Here is a 14664-nt window from a genome sequence, read left to right as displayed (position 1 = left end):
CTAAAATCATCAATTTTCATCCAATTGACCTGAAATTTTAATTTACCATTTGAGTTTTGTCATGAAATGTTAACTAAAGCTTTATGAGAATACAGAGAGGGCAAATTAATAATTTGGTCAAAAGGTCAAAGGTCAGCATCATCTAAAATTATCAATTTTCATCCAATTGACCTGAAATTTTAATTTACCATTTGAGTTTCGTCATCAAATGGTAACCAAAGCTTTATGAGAATACAGAGAAGGCAAATTAATAATTTGGTCAAAAGGTCAAAGGTCAGCATCACATAAAATCATCAATTTTCATCAAATTGACCTGAAATTTTAATTTACCATTTGAGTTTTGTCATGAAATGTTCACCAAAGCTTTATGAGAATACAGAGAGGGCAAATTAATAATTTGGTCAAAAGGCCAAAGGTCAGCGTCACCTAAAATCATCAATTTTCATCCAATTGAACTGAAATTTTAATTTACCATTTGAGTTTTGTCATCAAATGGTAACCAAAGCTTTATGAGAATACAGAGAAGGCAAATTAATAATTTTGTCAAAAGGTCAAAGGTCAGCATCACATAAAATAAATTTTCATCAAATTGACCTGAAATTTTAATTTACCATTTGAGTTTTGTCATCAAATGTTAAGCAAAGCTTTATGAGAATACAGAGAAGGCAAATTAATAATTTGGTCAAAAGGTCAAAGGTCAGCATCACATAAAATCATCAATTTTCATCCAATTGACCTGAAATTTTAATTTACCATTTGAGTTTTGTCATGAAATGTTCACCAAAGCTTTATGAGAATACAGAGAAGGAAAATTAATAATTTGGTCAAAAGTTCTAAGGTCAGCGTCACCTAAAATAATCAATTTTCATCCAATTGACCTAAAATTTTAATTTACCATTTGAGTTTTGTCATCAAATGTTAACCAAAGCTTCATGAGAATACAGAGAAGGCAAATAAATAATTTGGTCAAAAGGTCAAAGGTCAGCATCATAAAATCATCAATTTTCATCTAATTGACCTTGAAATTTTAATTTACCATTTGAGTTTTGTCATCAAATGTTAACCAAAGCTTTATGAGAATACAGAGAAGGCAAATTAATAATTTGGTCAAAAGGTCAAAGGTCAGTGTCACATAAATCATCAATTTTCATCAAATTGACCTGAAATTTTAATTTACCATTTGAGTTTTGTCATCAAATGTTAACCAAAGCTTTATGAGAATACAGAGAAGGCAAATTAATAATTTGGTCAAAAGGTCAAAGGTCGGCATCACATAAAATCAATTTTCATCCAATTGACCTGAAATTTTAATTTACCATTTGAGTTTTGTCATCAAATGTTCACCAAAGCTTTATGAGAATACAGAGAAGGCAAAGTAATAATTTGGTCAAAAGGTCAAAGGTCAGCGTCACATAAAATCATCAATTTTCATCCAATTGACCTGAAATTTTAATTTACCATTTGTGTTTTGTCATCAAATTTAAAAACAAAGCTTTATGATAATACAGAGAAGGTAAATTAATAATTTGGTCAAAAGGTCAAAGGTCAGCGTCATCTAGATCATCAATTGTCATACAATTGACCTGAAATTTTAATTTACCATTTGAGTTTTGTCATCAAATGTTCACCAAGGCTTTATGAGAATACAAAGAGGGCAGATTAATATTTTGGTCAAAAGTTCAAAGGTCAGCATCACATAAAATCATCAATTTTCATCAAATTTACCTGAAATTTTAATTTACCATTTGAGTTTTGTCATCAAATGTTAAGCAAATCTTTATGAGAATACAGAGAAGGCAAATTAATAATTTAGTCAAAAGGTCAAAGGTCGGCATCACATAAAATCATCAATTTTCATCCAATTGACCTGAAATTTTAATTTACCATTTGAGTTTTGTCATCAAATGTTAACCAAAGCTTTATGAGAATACAGAGAAGGCAAATTAATAATTTGGTCAAAAGGTCAAAGGTCAGTGTCACATAAATCATCAATTTTCATCAAATTGACCTGAAATTTTAATTTACCATTTGAGTTTTGTCATCAAATGTTAACCAAAGCTTTATGAGAATACAGAGAAGGCAAATTAATAATTTGGTCAAAAGGTCAAAGGTCGGCATCACATAAAATCAATTTTCATCCAATTGACCTGAAATTTTAATTTACCATTTGAGTTTTGTCATCAAATGTTCACCAAAGCTTTATGAGAATACAGAGAAGGCAAATTAATAATTTGGTCAAAAGGTCAAAGGTCAGCGTCACATAAAATCATCAATTTTCATCCAATTGACCTGAAATTTTAATTTACCATTTGTGTTTTGTCATCAAATTTAAAAACAAAGCTTTATGATAATACAGAGAAGGTAAATTAATAATTTGGTCAAAAGGTCAAAGGTCAGCGTCATCTAGATCATCAATTGTCATACAATTGACCTGAAATTTTAATTTACCATTTGAGTTTTGTCATCAAATGTTCACCAAGGCTTTATGAGAATACAAAGAGGGCAAATTAATATTTTGGTCAAAAGTTCAAAGGTCAGCATCACATAAAATCATCAATTTTCATCAAATTTACCTGAAATTTTAATTTACCATTTGAGTTTTGTCATCAAATGTTAAGCAAATCTTTATGAGAATACAGAGAAGGCAAATTAATAATTTAGTCAAAAGGTCAAAGGTCGGCATCACATAAAATCATCAATTTTCATCCAATTGACCTGAAATTTTAATTTACCATTTGAGTTTTGTCATCAAATGTTAACCAAAGCTTTATGAGAATACAGAGAGGGAAAATCAATAATTTGTTCAAAAGGTCAAAGGTCAGCGTCACATAAAATCGTCAATTTTCATCCGATTGATCTGACATTTTAAGAATTTACATATTAGGTCACTGAGTTGGTGCACCAATCAAAACCAACAAGCCGATTGTTTTTTAGATCAAAAGGTCAAAGGTAAAGGTTGCGTAATATCAATTTTCACTCGATTGACCTAAAAATTCAGGAATTTACATATCAGGTCTCTGAATTGGTTCACTCATCAAAAGGTCGGAGTCGATTGTTTTTTTTTTCGATCAAAAGGTCAAATGTCAAGATTGCATAAAATCATCAATTTTCATTTTGTATTTTTAAAAAAAACTGTTTTCGATATTTTGAGGATACAGAAGAAGAAGAAGATGACTGAATACCAACGGACATGGACTGGCTTTGCTTTTTCACATGCTTTCTAGTTAGGCTTTGAGATTTAATACACCAACCTGTATCCACTCACCTTTAATAACCTTGAGTAGCCACTAAGCATCTGACTTATGCACCACCCTGTCTGGTCTTTGGCTGTACCTACCCACAGGCACCACGGCATTGTACATGTTCATCAAGATGCACCCCTCGGTGGTCAGCAGTTTTCCCAGTGCCACGGCCTATGAGGAAGTGCAGTTTTTCAATGGAGCGAACTACCAACGAGGCTTAGACTGGTAAAAAGTCCTTGTTTTGAAAATTGGTGGTAACATTTGTTAGCTCCATCTGTACACTAGGCTAGCAGAGTGGCCTAAAGGTATGCACACTCACCTCTAATCTGTCTAGCCTGAGTTTGAATCTGGACACAGCTATAAACTGCCATGTCAGTATTTCACAGACAGGTTAGGGTTAGAGTATGGTACGAGTACATCAGAATCAGAATGTGTACAGCATTGGCATCATGGTGGTAAAACAACTAGAGTGTTGATTGTAAATGCCGGTGCCAAATGGTGAAAAGGAGAATCGTATGATGTCAAGGAGCGAGATACAAGTGTGTTCTTCAGGCTGATTTGGGGTGGCGGGTTGAGGATGGGTGGAAATTGGAGAAGAGAGACTGTAACATGAACCCACTTTCAACGTGTACGCAGGTACATGGAGTTTTTCCCATCGCCACTCAACCACTCAACACAGGTGCTCTTTGAGAAGAGTGCTTGCTACTTTGCCGCAGAGCCCGCTGCCTGGCGAGCCTATGCACTTTTGCCCCATGCAAAGCTCATCACCGTCCTTATTAACCCTGCGGACCGTGCCTACTCCTGGTACCAGGTATGCACAGGTCACAGATGATTTTTAATTGTGAGTTGGCAGTTAATCGGTGTGGCGTACCAGAAGTAAACCTTATTTCAGTACAGGAGGGGGGATGAGAAAATGCTATGTAGGCCCATCTCCTCGATTTTCATCGCATGATTCGATGAAAGGTGGCCTAGGCCTTAATGTGTTCAATCTTTTCTGAGCTAACCAGATGCTGCCAGCACTTTAGTTATACACACACCTGAAATAGAGCATCCTGCCAAATTGTCAGAGTGAACAGGAATGGAGATGTCCAAATTGGCAAGTTAGGAGGGAAGCACATTCCAAGCCGACACAAGACTATAAACAGGGCCCCTTTTTGTGGTTTGCACTCCTACAGGGAAGTCCTATCAAGGTGTCCTGCTCTTACGAACAGCTCGGCTTGCTAAAATCTGGACCTTCTGATCGACATAAATGAAAACTGGACTTAATGAGGCTATAAAATCTTTTAAAAGTAACTCTGAGAAAAGTTTTAATGACATTAGTGACACCAATAAAATTTTTTTTCAGTGCACCAGTAATTGCAGCATTGACAGCAAGCCATGTGATTTTATTTAAGCGATAATATTCCAGCAGAGGATGATTCACCTGCACACTTAATAATTACTCCAGGTGTGATGTCCCACCCTACCCCACACACACCTATAAACCCTTCAATGCCCAAAATTAAATGATCTTTCAAGTCCTATAAACCTTGGTAGCAGTTTTGCCACAATTACATTTCAGTAGCCCCAAACTACTCAAAGGTAATTTCTGGTGGTTCTATCTCTGACTTGTTTCCAGTTGTTAATGGAGTTTGTCAGGGGTGTGTGCTGCTGCCCCCCACACTTTTCAGCGCTTGTATGAACTGGATTCTGGGAGGATGTTGGAGAGATCTAGCTGCAGCACGTTGTTTGGGAATGCCAAGATCTCTGACCTTGATTTTTCCCATGATGTAGTCATCTTTACGGAGATTCTGTATGTCCTTGTGGGGGCCCTCCAGGGGGCCGCTTGCTTCGCTGAACGAGGAGTGGCGGCCGCTGGGATTACGGGTCACCTGGGTCAAGACTAAGATCCAAGCTTTCAATGACATATTGGATGCTGCTATCTTGTCTGTACCCGTTTGTGGCAAGAACGTTGAGGTCACAGACAGATGGACTTCTCTTGGTGGTGATATTCATGTCTCCGCGTGTCGTGAGTCAAAGGTCGATAGACGTCTGGGTCGGGCCTGGGGTGTCATGGATTCACTGGATAATGAGGTGTGGCGCTGTCGGTACCTATGCAGGGGGACGAAAGTCCGAGTCTTTAAGTAATTGGTGCTTCCAGTCTTGCTCTGCGGATGTGACTTGGACTCTGACCAAGGATCTGAGACTTAATTCCTTCTGTACCAGGTCTCTTTGGAGAATCCTCAGCTATCGCTGGTCAGACTTTGTGTCCAACGAAAGTTTGCTGAGAGAGACTCAGATGAGATTTGTTACCTGTACAGTCCGTGAGCGTCAGCTGCGGCTGTATGGACATGTGGCTCGTTTTCCTGATGCTGATCCTATTCATCAGTTTCTCTCAGCGAGTGGGGAGCCTCATGAGTGGAGAAGGTTGATTAGCATCTCAAGGAAATGGGGATAGCCAGACGGAGGCCCATGGAGTACCGGCGGAAAGAGGACGCGGCGACGCGTTGCTCCGGCACCTGCTCCCATACCTGACCCCTGACCTGAGCCCCAAAGTATTATTGTATTTCTCATGCTGGGGCCATAGACCAGAGCATGAGACCATCTGTGTGTCACCTGTTTGTTGGCAGAATAACTGGACAATGAGGGCACCTAGAATCACCAAACTTGGCACAGAGCTTCATATTGTAAATATCTCAGATAAGTTCAACTTTGACGTCACAAGGAAAATATAATATCAAAATTGGTGGACTGGATATATTATATATACACACCTGAGACACTCACCTCCATTGAGTGCATTTCAGTTGATTTTTATTTATTTATATTATCAGCATGCCCTGTAGGGCACGTCTTTATTTACAGAGATAGTTTAGAGGCAGGATGGCCTAGAGGTGTGCACACTTGCCTATGAACTGTCCAACCTTGGTTTGAATCTCGACCCAGCTATAAACTGTCTCCAGGTGTCACATGCAGAATGATGCATCAATGTCCGCCCGAAGGATGTTGAGCCTTTCTGAAGAATGTGCTTTATGAAGAGTACCGTAGGCAAGTTAATTGTGGGTTTTAAAGTAATCATAGTAGTACAACAGCATGCCCCATGTTGTGGAACATTATTAAAATAAGTAGCAGGGACCTGTGTAAATTCTACCTGATGTAAAATGTGATTCCAAGTCCTCACCTCTTCCCCCTCCCAACCTCCAGTTCTCACCTGCCCCTCCCAACCCTAAAGCATCAATCACCTCCCTACTTCAAGCCTTCAGAACCCCTCCCCACCTGTCACGGTCGCCCGTCCAACTCAATCCCACAAGATATAGGGAAAATATATATGACCCTGAGCAGGTCATGGCTTGTCTCGGTCACCTGTCCAACTTGCAATCCCATATACCGTATGCAGAAAAGATATGTGACAATAAACCGATCCAAAACCAATGATCTTCTCCCGAGTGTATATAAACACATCATTAAAAGTAAATAATGACCTCGGACAAAGACCTTTTATAATGACATGGGTTTAAGCCCTCCTTGAGAGAATGCCTCATAGTTGTTTGGGCGGTGTATAAGTTAGGTTTACAGACCGCTGCACGATCACCGAGGCCGATCTTCACAAGGCCCATGACACCGAAACCTTGAAATCCTTTTAACTGTCATTTTACAACGAAGGAAAAAGTTAGAGTGAGGGCACAGAGATCGTGAATATGAAAGCTCCGAAGATGGTTTGACTTCGCATGGCACCAACATGACGGCCGCATTATTTTTTTCCAAGTAGAAATTGTGGGTGGAGTCAGGCTGTCTGTCCAACCAATGGTGGAATGGAATGTTACAGACAGACAGACAGACACATGAACAGACACATGAGCAAGCATATTATTAAGACTAGTGGGGCACCTGTGGGAAACCCATGTGCATAGACGTGTATAACATTTGGACATCTTGAGTTAGATGCTGCACGAAGAGTTCCACAAAATGGTTACTGGTAATTCGTCAGATCCAGAAGTGATGTAATCTACACAATTTATTGACATCACATCATATGGGAATACATGTGCGTGCACATGGGAAATACAGTTTATAATGTGTAATTACACGTAATCGAAAATGTGACTTAAAAACCTCAAATCTTCCCCCCTCATTGTCATCGCGCACAATGTACAGGGGAGAGGAGGGAGGGTAGATGGGAGAAGGGATGGGAGGGAGGAGAGTGACACTTCTATCTTGACTTGAGAGGATTGGCCTCTCTCCTTTCGACGACGAAAAGCGAAATCAGATGCGACTACGAAAACATAGGGGCAATACCCCTGGTGCCCACCTGGTGGAATAAACAGTGTACTGCACCAACTAAATGTATTTTAAACCAATTTCAATGGTTTATTGAAGACAGGGCAGCATGTGGAATCATACTAACATAATCATAAGACTTTAAACAAACAAACAAAAAAATACCTATTTTGGGGGACGAGCCCTCTCCCATCCTGTATACCTTCTCAGACCCTAATTTTTCTAATGCCTTCAACAAACATTGGTACCACACGGATGATGAAGGTTGTGGTAAAGTTTCATTGAAAGTGTGTGTGTAGTCAGAGAAAAGAGCAAATACCTACTTTGGGGGGGGGGGGGGGGCGGGGGCAACATGCCCTCTCCCACCGTAGACCGTCTTAGACCCCGATTTTTTTAATGCTGTCAACAAACTTTGGTATAACATGGGTGATGAGGGTTGTGGTCAAGTTTCATCAGAATTGTGTGCGAAGATTCTGAGAAAAAAGCAAATATCGATTTTGGGGGGTCAAAGCTCGACCCACTTTGACCCCACCCCCCCATAAACTGCCTTAGACTTCGATTTTCTTCGTGCCGTGAACAAACTTCGGTACATCACGGGTGATGAAGGTTGTGGTCAAGTTTAATTGAAATATTGTGTGTAGTTTCAGAGAAAAAAGCAAATTCCTATTTTGGTGAGTCAAACCTGGATCCACTTTGACCCCCGGTAAACCCCAATTCCCTTAATGCCGTGAACAAACTTTAGTGACAACATAACAAATATTGTCACAACATAACTTTAGTCACATGAAAAAGTAAGTACACCCCATGTAAAGTTTTGACTTTTTCAACATATTTCAACATACAGCTATTTGATCTTCATTTCAACAATATTGATAGATAAAGGTGATATAATATAACAAATATCATGAAACATTTACATTTTGTAGTCCATTGTATAATTTAAATAAACATAAATGCAAATTTCACATGTGGAAAAAGTAAGTACACCCCGACATTTATCACTACTTCAAATACCTAAAATTAGAATCAGGTGCACCAGCTCAGGTGCAAATGATTAGAACATCGTCAGAGAGGATCTTGGAGGAACCTGTCTTATTTAAACCTCAGACATTTAGTTTGGTTTGCTCTTTGTTGTTGAAGTGTGCGGCATCACCATGCCTAGATCAAAAGAGCTCTCTGAGGCCTTCAGAAAGAAGGTTATAGATGCCTACGAGTCTGGGAAGGGATTTAAAAAGATCTCCAAACAATTTGAAATGAATCATTCGACTGTCCGGAAGATCATCTACAAGTGGAGAAGATTCCAAACAAATGCCAACTTGTTCAGGCCAGGCCGCCCCAGCAAGTTCAGCCCGAGAGCAGACCGCAAGATGCTGAAAGAAGTCTCTAAGAACCCCAGAATGTCATCACGCGACCTTCAGGTAGCTCTTGCCACTGTTGATGTCAAAGTGCACGAGTCTACCATTAGAAAGAGGCTGCACAAATTTGATCTACATGGGAGGTGTGCCAGGAGGAAACCTTTGCTGTCCAGAAAGAACATCAGGGCAAGACTGAAGTTTGCCAATGAACACCGAGGCAGAGACCAGCACTTCTGGAACAATGTGCTCTGGACAGATGAGTCAAAGGTAGAGCTATTTGGCCACAGTACCAGAAGACATGTTTGGCGAAAACCAAAGACAGCATTTGACCACAAGAACCTGATACCAACTGTAAAGCATGGTGGTGGAAATATTATGGTTTGGGGCAGCTTTGCTGCATCAGGGCCTGGGCAGCTCACCATCATAGAATCCACAATGAATTCTTCATTGTACCAGAGGGTGCTTGAGGATAATGTGAGGCCATCTGTCGTAAAGTTGAAGCTCAACCGAAGGTGGACCTTGCAACATGACAATGACCCTAAACATACCAGTAAATCCACCAAGGAATGGCTGAAAAGAAAGAAATGGAGGGTTCTGGAATGGCCAAGTCAAAGCCCGGATCTAAATCCCAACGAGATGTTGTGGGGGGATTTGAAACGAGCTGTGCATGCAAGAAACCCCTCAAACATCACACAGCTGAAATAATTCTGCATGGAGGAGTGGGCAAAAATTTCTCCCAGTCGATGTCAGAGACTGATAGACAGTTATAAGAAACGCCTACTTGAGGTTGTTTCTGCCAACGGGGGCAATACCACCTATTAGAGCCAAGGGTGGACTTACTTTTTCCACATGCGAAATTTGCATTTATGTTTATTTAAATTATACAATGGACAACAAAATGTAAATGTTTCATGATATTTGTTATATTATATCACCTTTATCTATCAATATTTTTGAAATGAAGATCAAATAGCTGTATGTTGAAATATGTTGAAAAAGTTAAAACTTTACATGGGGTGTACTTACTTTTTCACGTGACTGTAATTTGTGTCAAGTTTGGTCACAATCCCATCAGCGGTTTTGGAGAAGAATTTGCAAGTGTTTATGGACTGATGGACGGATGGACGGACGGACGAACAGGCGACACGCCATCGCATAAGCTCCCCGGAACTTCGTTCCAGGTGAGCTAAAAATGAAATCAGATATCGAATTAGAGTTTAGATAAAACCGTGAGAGTCAGAAAGCACGAGCCTTACAAAGGAGTCTTCTGAAACCTCAGAGCTTTGCGGAGCAAACAAAATGGTGGAGATTTGATTTTGAAAGGTGGAAGCCCCACCCTGAATGGTGGAAGCCCCTCCCTGAACGGTGGAAGCCCCTCCCTGAATGGTGGAAGCCCCTCCCTGAATGGTGGAAGCCCCTCCCTGAACAGTAGAAGCCCCTCCCTGAATGGTGGAAGCCCCTCCCTGAATGGTGGAAGCCCCTCCCTGAATGGTGGAAGCCCCTCCATGAATGGTGGAAGCCCCTCCCTGAACGGTGGAAGCCCCTCCCTGAATGGTGGAAGCCCCTCCCTGAATGGTGGAAGCCCCTCCCTGAATGGTGGAAGCCCCTCCCTGAACGGTGGAAGCCCCTCCCTGAACGGTGGAAAGCCCCTCCCTGAAAGGTGGAAGCCCCTCCCTGAACGGACGGACAGACTGGAGGAGAGTATTATAGTGTAGATTATCGAAACTTAGAAATGTATCTTCATACTCAATGATGCCGCTTCTGTAGCATTTATGGGTGTGATTGGGTTTGTAGTGCATATAATCTGAGCATGCAAACATTTGTATAATCCTTTCCTTTGCCATAATAATAGAATCTGATGAAGGGAAAGAGAGCCTGTGATTACTGGCAAGATATATATCCGTCACTTATGGAATTTTAATACGAGTTTCTAAGCTGAACACTCACCTCTGTTCCTTCATCCCTCTATTCTCATGTTTGTGGAACTGAATTCCAAGGCTTGCTTTGGAGGCCCAATGTCAGTTAGACCTAACAATGAGGCAAAGTTCCAGAGGCTGACCCACATGTATTAGGGAATTTGCGAGCCAGTCTTTATAGATGAACAAAGTGATGTGTCTTTTGTACCTTAAAACACATGTTCGAGGTATCTAATATGTACAGCTCTTTATTACCACTGAAATAAAGGTTTGGTACTTTCTAAGTTGGCTCAAAAGTTGAAATTTTGCATATCGATGCAACTCGAGGCCGACATGCGTTGGGAAAATCAAAAAACCGTTGAAAAATGTCCATAAACGGTAATATCCGTGAATAAAGGTCGGCCGATGCAGAAATAGCTCACCTGGAATGAAGTTCAGGGGAGCTTATGTGATGGCGCGTCGTCCGTCCGTCAGTCAGTCCGTAAACACTTGAAACTTCTCCGAAACCGCTGAAGGGATTTTGACCAAACTTTGCACAAATTATATTTGTTTTGTTGTGACTAAAGTTTTGTTGTATATTTGTTGTGTTTGTTCACGGCATAAAAAAAATTCGGGATCGAAGGGGTCTACCGGGGGTCAAAGTGCATCCAGGTTTGACCCCCCAAAATAGGAATTTGCTTTTTTCTCTAAAACTACACACATGATTTTGATGAAACTTGACCACAACCTTCACCACCCGTGATGTACCAATCTTTGTTCACGGCTTTAAAAAAAAATCGGGCCCTGCGGAGGTGCATGGGGGTTGCCTCCAAAATAGGTATTTTTTGTTTGTTTGTTTAAAGTCTTATTATGTTAATAGTATGATTCTACATTCTGCCCTGTCTTCTAGCAACCATTAAAATTGGTTTGAAATACCTATAGTTGGTGCGGTGCACTGTTTATTCTACCTGGTGAGCACCAGGGGTATTGCCCCCATGTTTTGATTTACAGTGCCGTACTTGAGTTATTTAGCTGCTTGTAGAGTAAAACCAAAATTCACACTTTCAAATATATAAAGCTTGTATTTATTATGTATGTATGTGGGAAGCACCCGAGTAGTTGCTCGCAATGCCCCAATATGATGGCAGCACTTGTTGCTTCTTTTCATGTGATCAGCTGAGAGGGATGCTGCTGGAGCCTGTTCTAGGTAGAGGGGTGACGAACTATTCGACAGAATGGAACTTGCAATGCGCTACATTTGATTTTTCCATTGATGAAGTGGTCATCGATGTCCATCACGTTTTCCAGCTAATTAGTGGTAAAATCTGCAGTGCAGGTAAAAGCATGAGCTTGTCTGAAGTGATATTTTCACAATAGCAAGGTACCGGGAAGTTGTTTTAGAAGATAGATTTGACATTTCTATTTAACACACTACAGTACATCTAATGTGCATTGTACCATATACAGGGGAAGCTAATGTGGGGGTGCGTGCAGCATGCTCTCATTGTCACAAATGAGAATATTTACCCAGCCTGAGGAGAGGGTGTTGCATTTGAGTCCGTTTGTTTGTCCGCACAAAATAAATATGATTTTCTCTGCAACCGTTGGTCCGACTGACAGGAAATTTTCACCAGAGGTGCAACTCCACCAGTATAATTTTTTAATGATAATTATGATGTCATAGGTCACGTGGTTCGGCCGCCATCTTGGAAAAACCGAAAAACGTTGCACCTCTATATCTCCGAAAGTGCTGAATAGAAAAAATTGAGACATGGCTCATTGTAAAGAACTCTCCATGGGGAATAAAATATGTTAATGATGACGTCATCGGTCACATGGTTCGGCCGCCATATTTGTTTTAACACAAAAGCCTTGAAAACCACTGAAATTTGCAATTGCAATCTCCGATTGCTCTTTTTTCTATTGGAAATGCGCTATCCATATCGTATCATGAGCTGCTGTGGAAGATGTATATGGGGAAGTTTCGTTATTAGAAAAATGAATAAACCTTACACTAAAATGAGGGTAAATATAGAGGGGACTGGTTCAGAAGCCAACTCCTTGTGATAACAGGTATTTTTCACATTTGCACAGCACCAGAAGGCGCACCGTGACACCACGGCATTCAACCATACCTTCTTTGAGGTGGTGTCTGCGGGGCCTACCGCTTCGATGACCCTACGCTCACTGCAGAACCACTGCCTACAACCCGGGTGGTATGCGTACCACCTGGAACGCTGGCTCCGCCACTTTCCACCTGCCCAGGTGAGGTGTACATGCTTTAGCTGTTTGAGCTCACCCGTTGAGGACAACTTTCCACTCCAATGTGTATCATATTGACGGATAATCTTGGCTGCTTTTTCCTTTCGACGTGGAAATCCCAAGAAACTGAGGCCTTGTTCTTTTTCTTGCAGCTGCTCATTGTAGATGGACACCAACTACGGGCCAATCCAGCAGAGGTTTTGGACGTAATTCAGTCTTTTCTGGAACTGAAGCCTAACGTCAACTACACCAAGGCACTCACGTAAGGCTCAGCTCTCACTGCCTTGCTGTCTTCAAAACAGCCATGGCTTTCCACACAGTTTCACTTGTTCTGACTTTCTTCCCACTTTCTGTCCTTCTGTACTCAAGGTTTGACCCAGAGAAAGGCTTCTGGTGTCAAGTGGAAGGGGGGAAATCCCAGTGTCTTGGGAGCGGTAAAGGCAGAATGTACCCTGAAATGGACAAAGAGGTTGGTTGTTTTTTTTCCGGATTATTGGAAAATTGCCTTGATATGAAAGTTGCGGTGAGGTTTCATTGAAAGTGTGTGTGTAGTTTCAGAGAAAAAAGCAAATCCTATTTTGGGGGGTCAAAGCTGGATGCACTTTAACCCCCGGTAGACCCCGATCTATTTAATGCCGTGAACAAACTTTAGTCACAACACAACAAATATCATTTGTGCCAAATTTGGTCGCAATCCCATCAGCGGTTTTGGACAAGTCCTTTAATCGGAAGAGATTTCCACACTGGAAGCCATTTGTCCCAGCGTGCCCGCTTATGCTTTTTCCACACCTTAAACTCATTGACTGCAGGTATTGCTTTATAACTCCACACAGGTAAGCACATAAATGTCTTACCTTTGGAAAGATGGTGCATGTTTAAGATTCTCAAGCAAAATACAGATGGGGCAGCTGAGTGTGCCGTCCAAATATGGTGTGCTCTGAGATGCAGCACCTATTAGCACGGTAGTAAAATGGAACTTTTGTGGGTTTATAACAGAAATTGACCAGACGAAGCGGCAGAGTGAGAAAGATACCAAATATCATCGCTACCCTGAATATGAATTGAGGTTCAAAAAATATTGGCCGACGAAGTTTAGTTTTTGTTTTGACAACTTTTTGAACCCCCTTCATACATCAATGCAAATGGCGGCCACGCGGAAGTAAAAGCAGGCTGTTCTGCTGTACAAATTGTGATTATGTTTGTTCTTCCGGTTTACCTTTGACATTGCTCTTTTATCCCTGTGGTTCGCTGCACTCGTGCAATGACCTTCTTGTTTTTGACAGTTACAAGATCATTGGTTCAACTGAGGTGTTTTGTTTGTTTATAAGATAAGTATGTAGTGTGGTATTTCATTAATCAACGCTATGTCTAACAGAGGGTGGCGTACATGTATGCACACTCAGGTCTAAGCTGTCCAGCATGGGTTCCAATCCAGACCAAACATAAACCGCCATCCTGGTGTTTCACATCAATGTGTGTTCCGTCCCTCGGATGGATGGTAAACCGGGCCGTCTGTCGGCACCATTTGGTGCACTATAAAGATCCCACGGTGTCCTTTGTAAGGAGAAGGTGAGCCATCGCCAGCACCATGGCCAAATTACAAAATTCCTGCTCGCATACATCAGAATGTTTCATCAAGAACATTGGGAAAAA

The 14664-nt window shown here is 41.0% G+C and overlaps 1 protein-coding gene across 7 annotated transcripts in view; it reads left to right on the top strand.

Moving 5' to 3' along the window:
• Window positions 1-14664, top strand: part of LOC137425448 (bifunctional heparan sulfate N-deacetylase/N-sulfotransferase 1) — a 276161-nt gene that overhangs the window by 256961 nt on the left and 4536 nt on the right. For 6 of the 7 annotated variants that reach the window (XM_068113904.2, XM_078776673.1, XM_068113902.2 and 3 more), the window contains 5 exons: window positions 3344-3467; window positions 3879-4053; window positions 12844-13014; window positions 13164-13273; window positions 13381-13480. In XM_068113904.2, the coding sequence (XP_067970005.1) occupies window positions 3344-3467; window positions 3879-4053; window positions 12844-13014; window positions 13164-13273; window positions 13381-13480 (680 nt within the window). Of the gene's footprint in view, window positions 1-3343; window positions 3468-3878; window positions 4054-12843; window positions 13015-13163; window positions 13274-13380; window positions 13481-14414; window positions 14581-14664 lie in introns of all 7 variants that reach the window. The other variant, XR_013623242.1, reaches the window with a different exon arrangement.

Source organism: Myxine glutinosa, chromosome 4 (assembly GCF_964187855.1).
Source record: "Myxine glutinosa chromosome 4, kmMyxGlut1.1, whole genome shotgun sequence".
Taxonomy (NCBI): Eukaryota; Metazoa; Chordata; class Myxini; order Myxiniformes; family Myxinidae; genus Myxine; species Myxine glutinosa.
The sequence above is the reverse complement of the archived record's forward strand: the minus strand, read 5'-3'. Positions and strand labels throughout refer to the sequence as shown.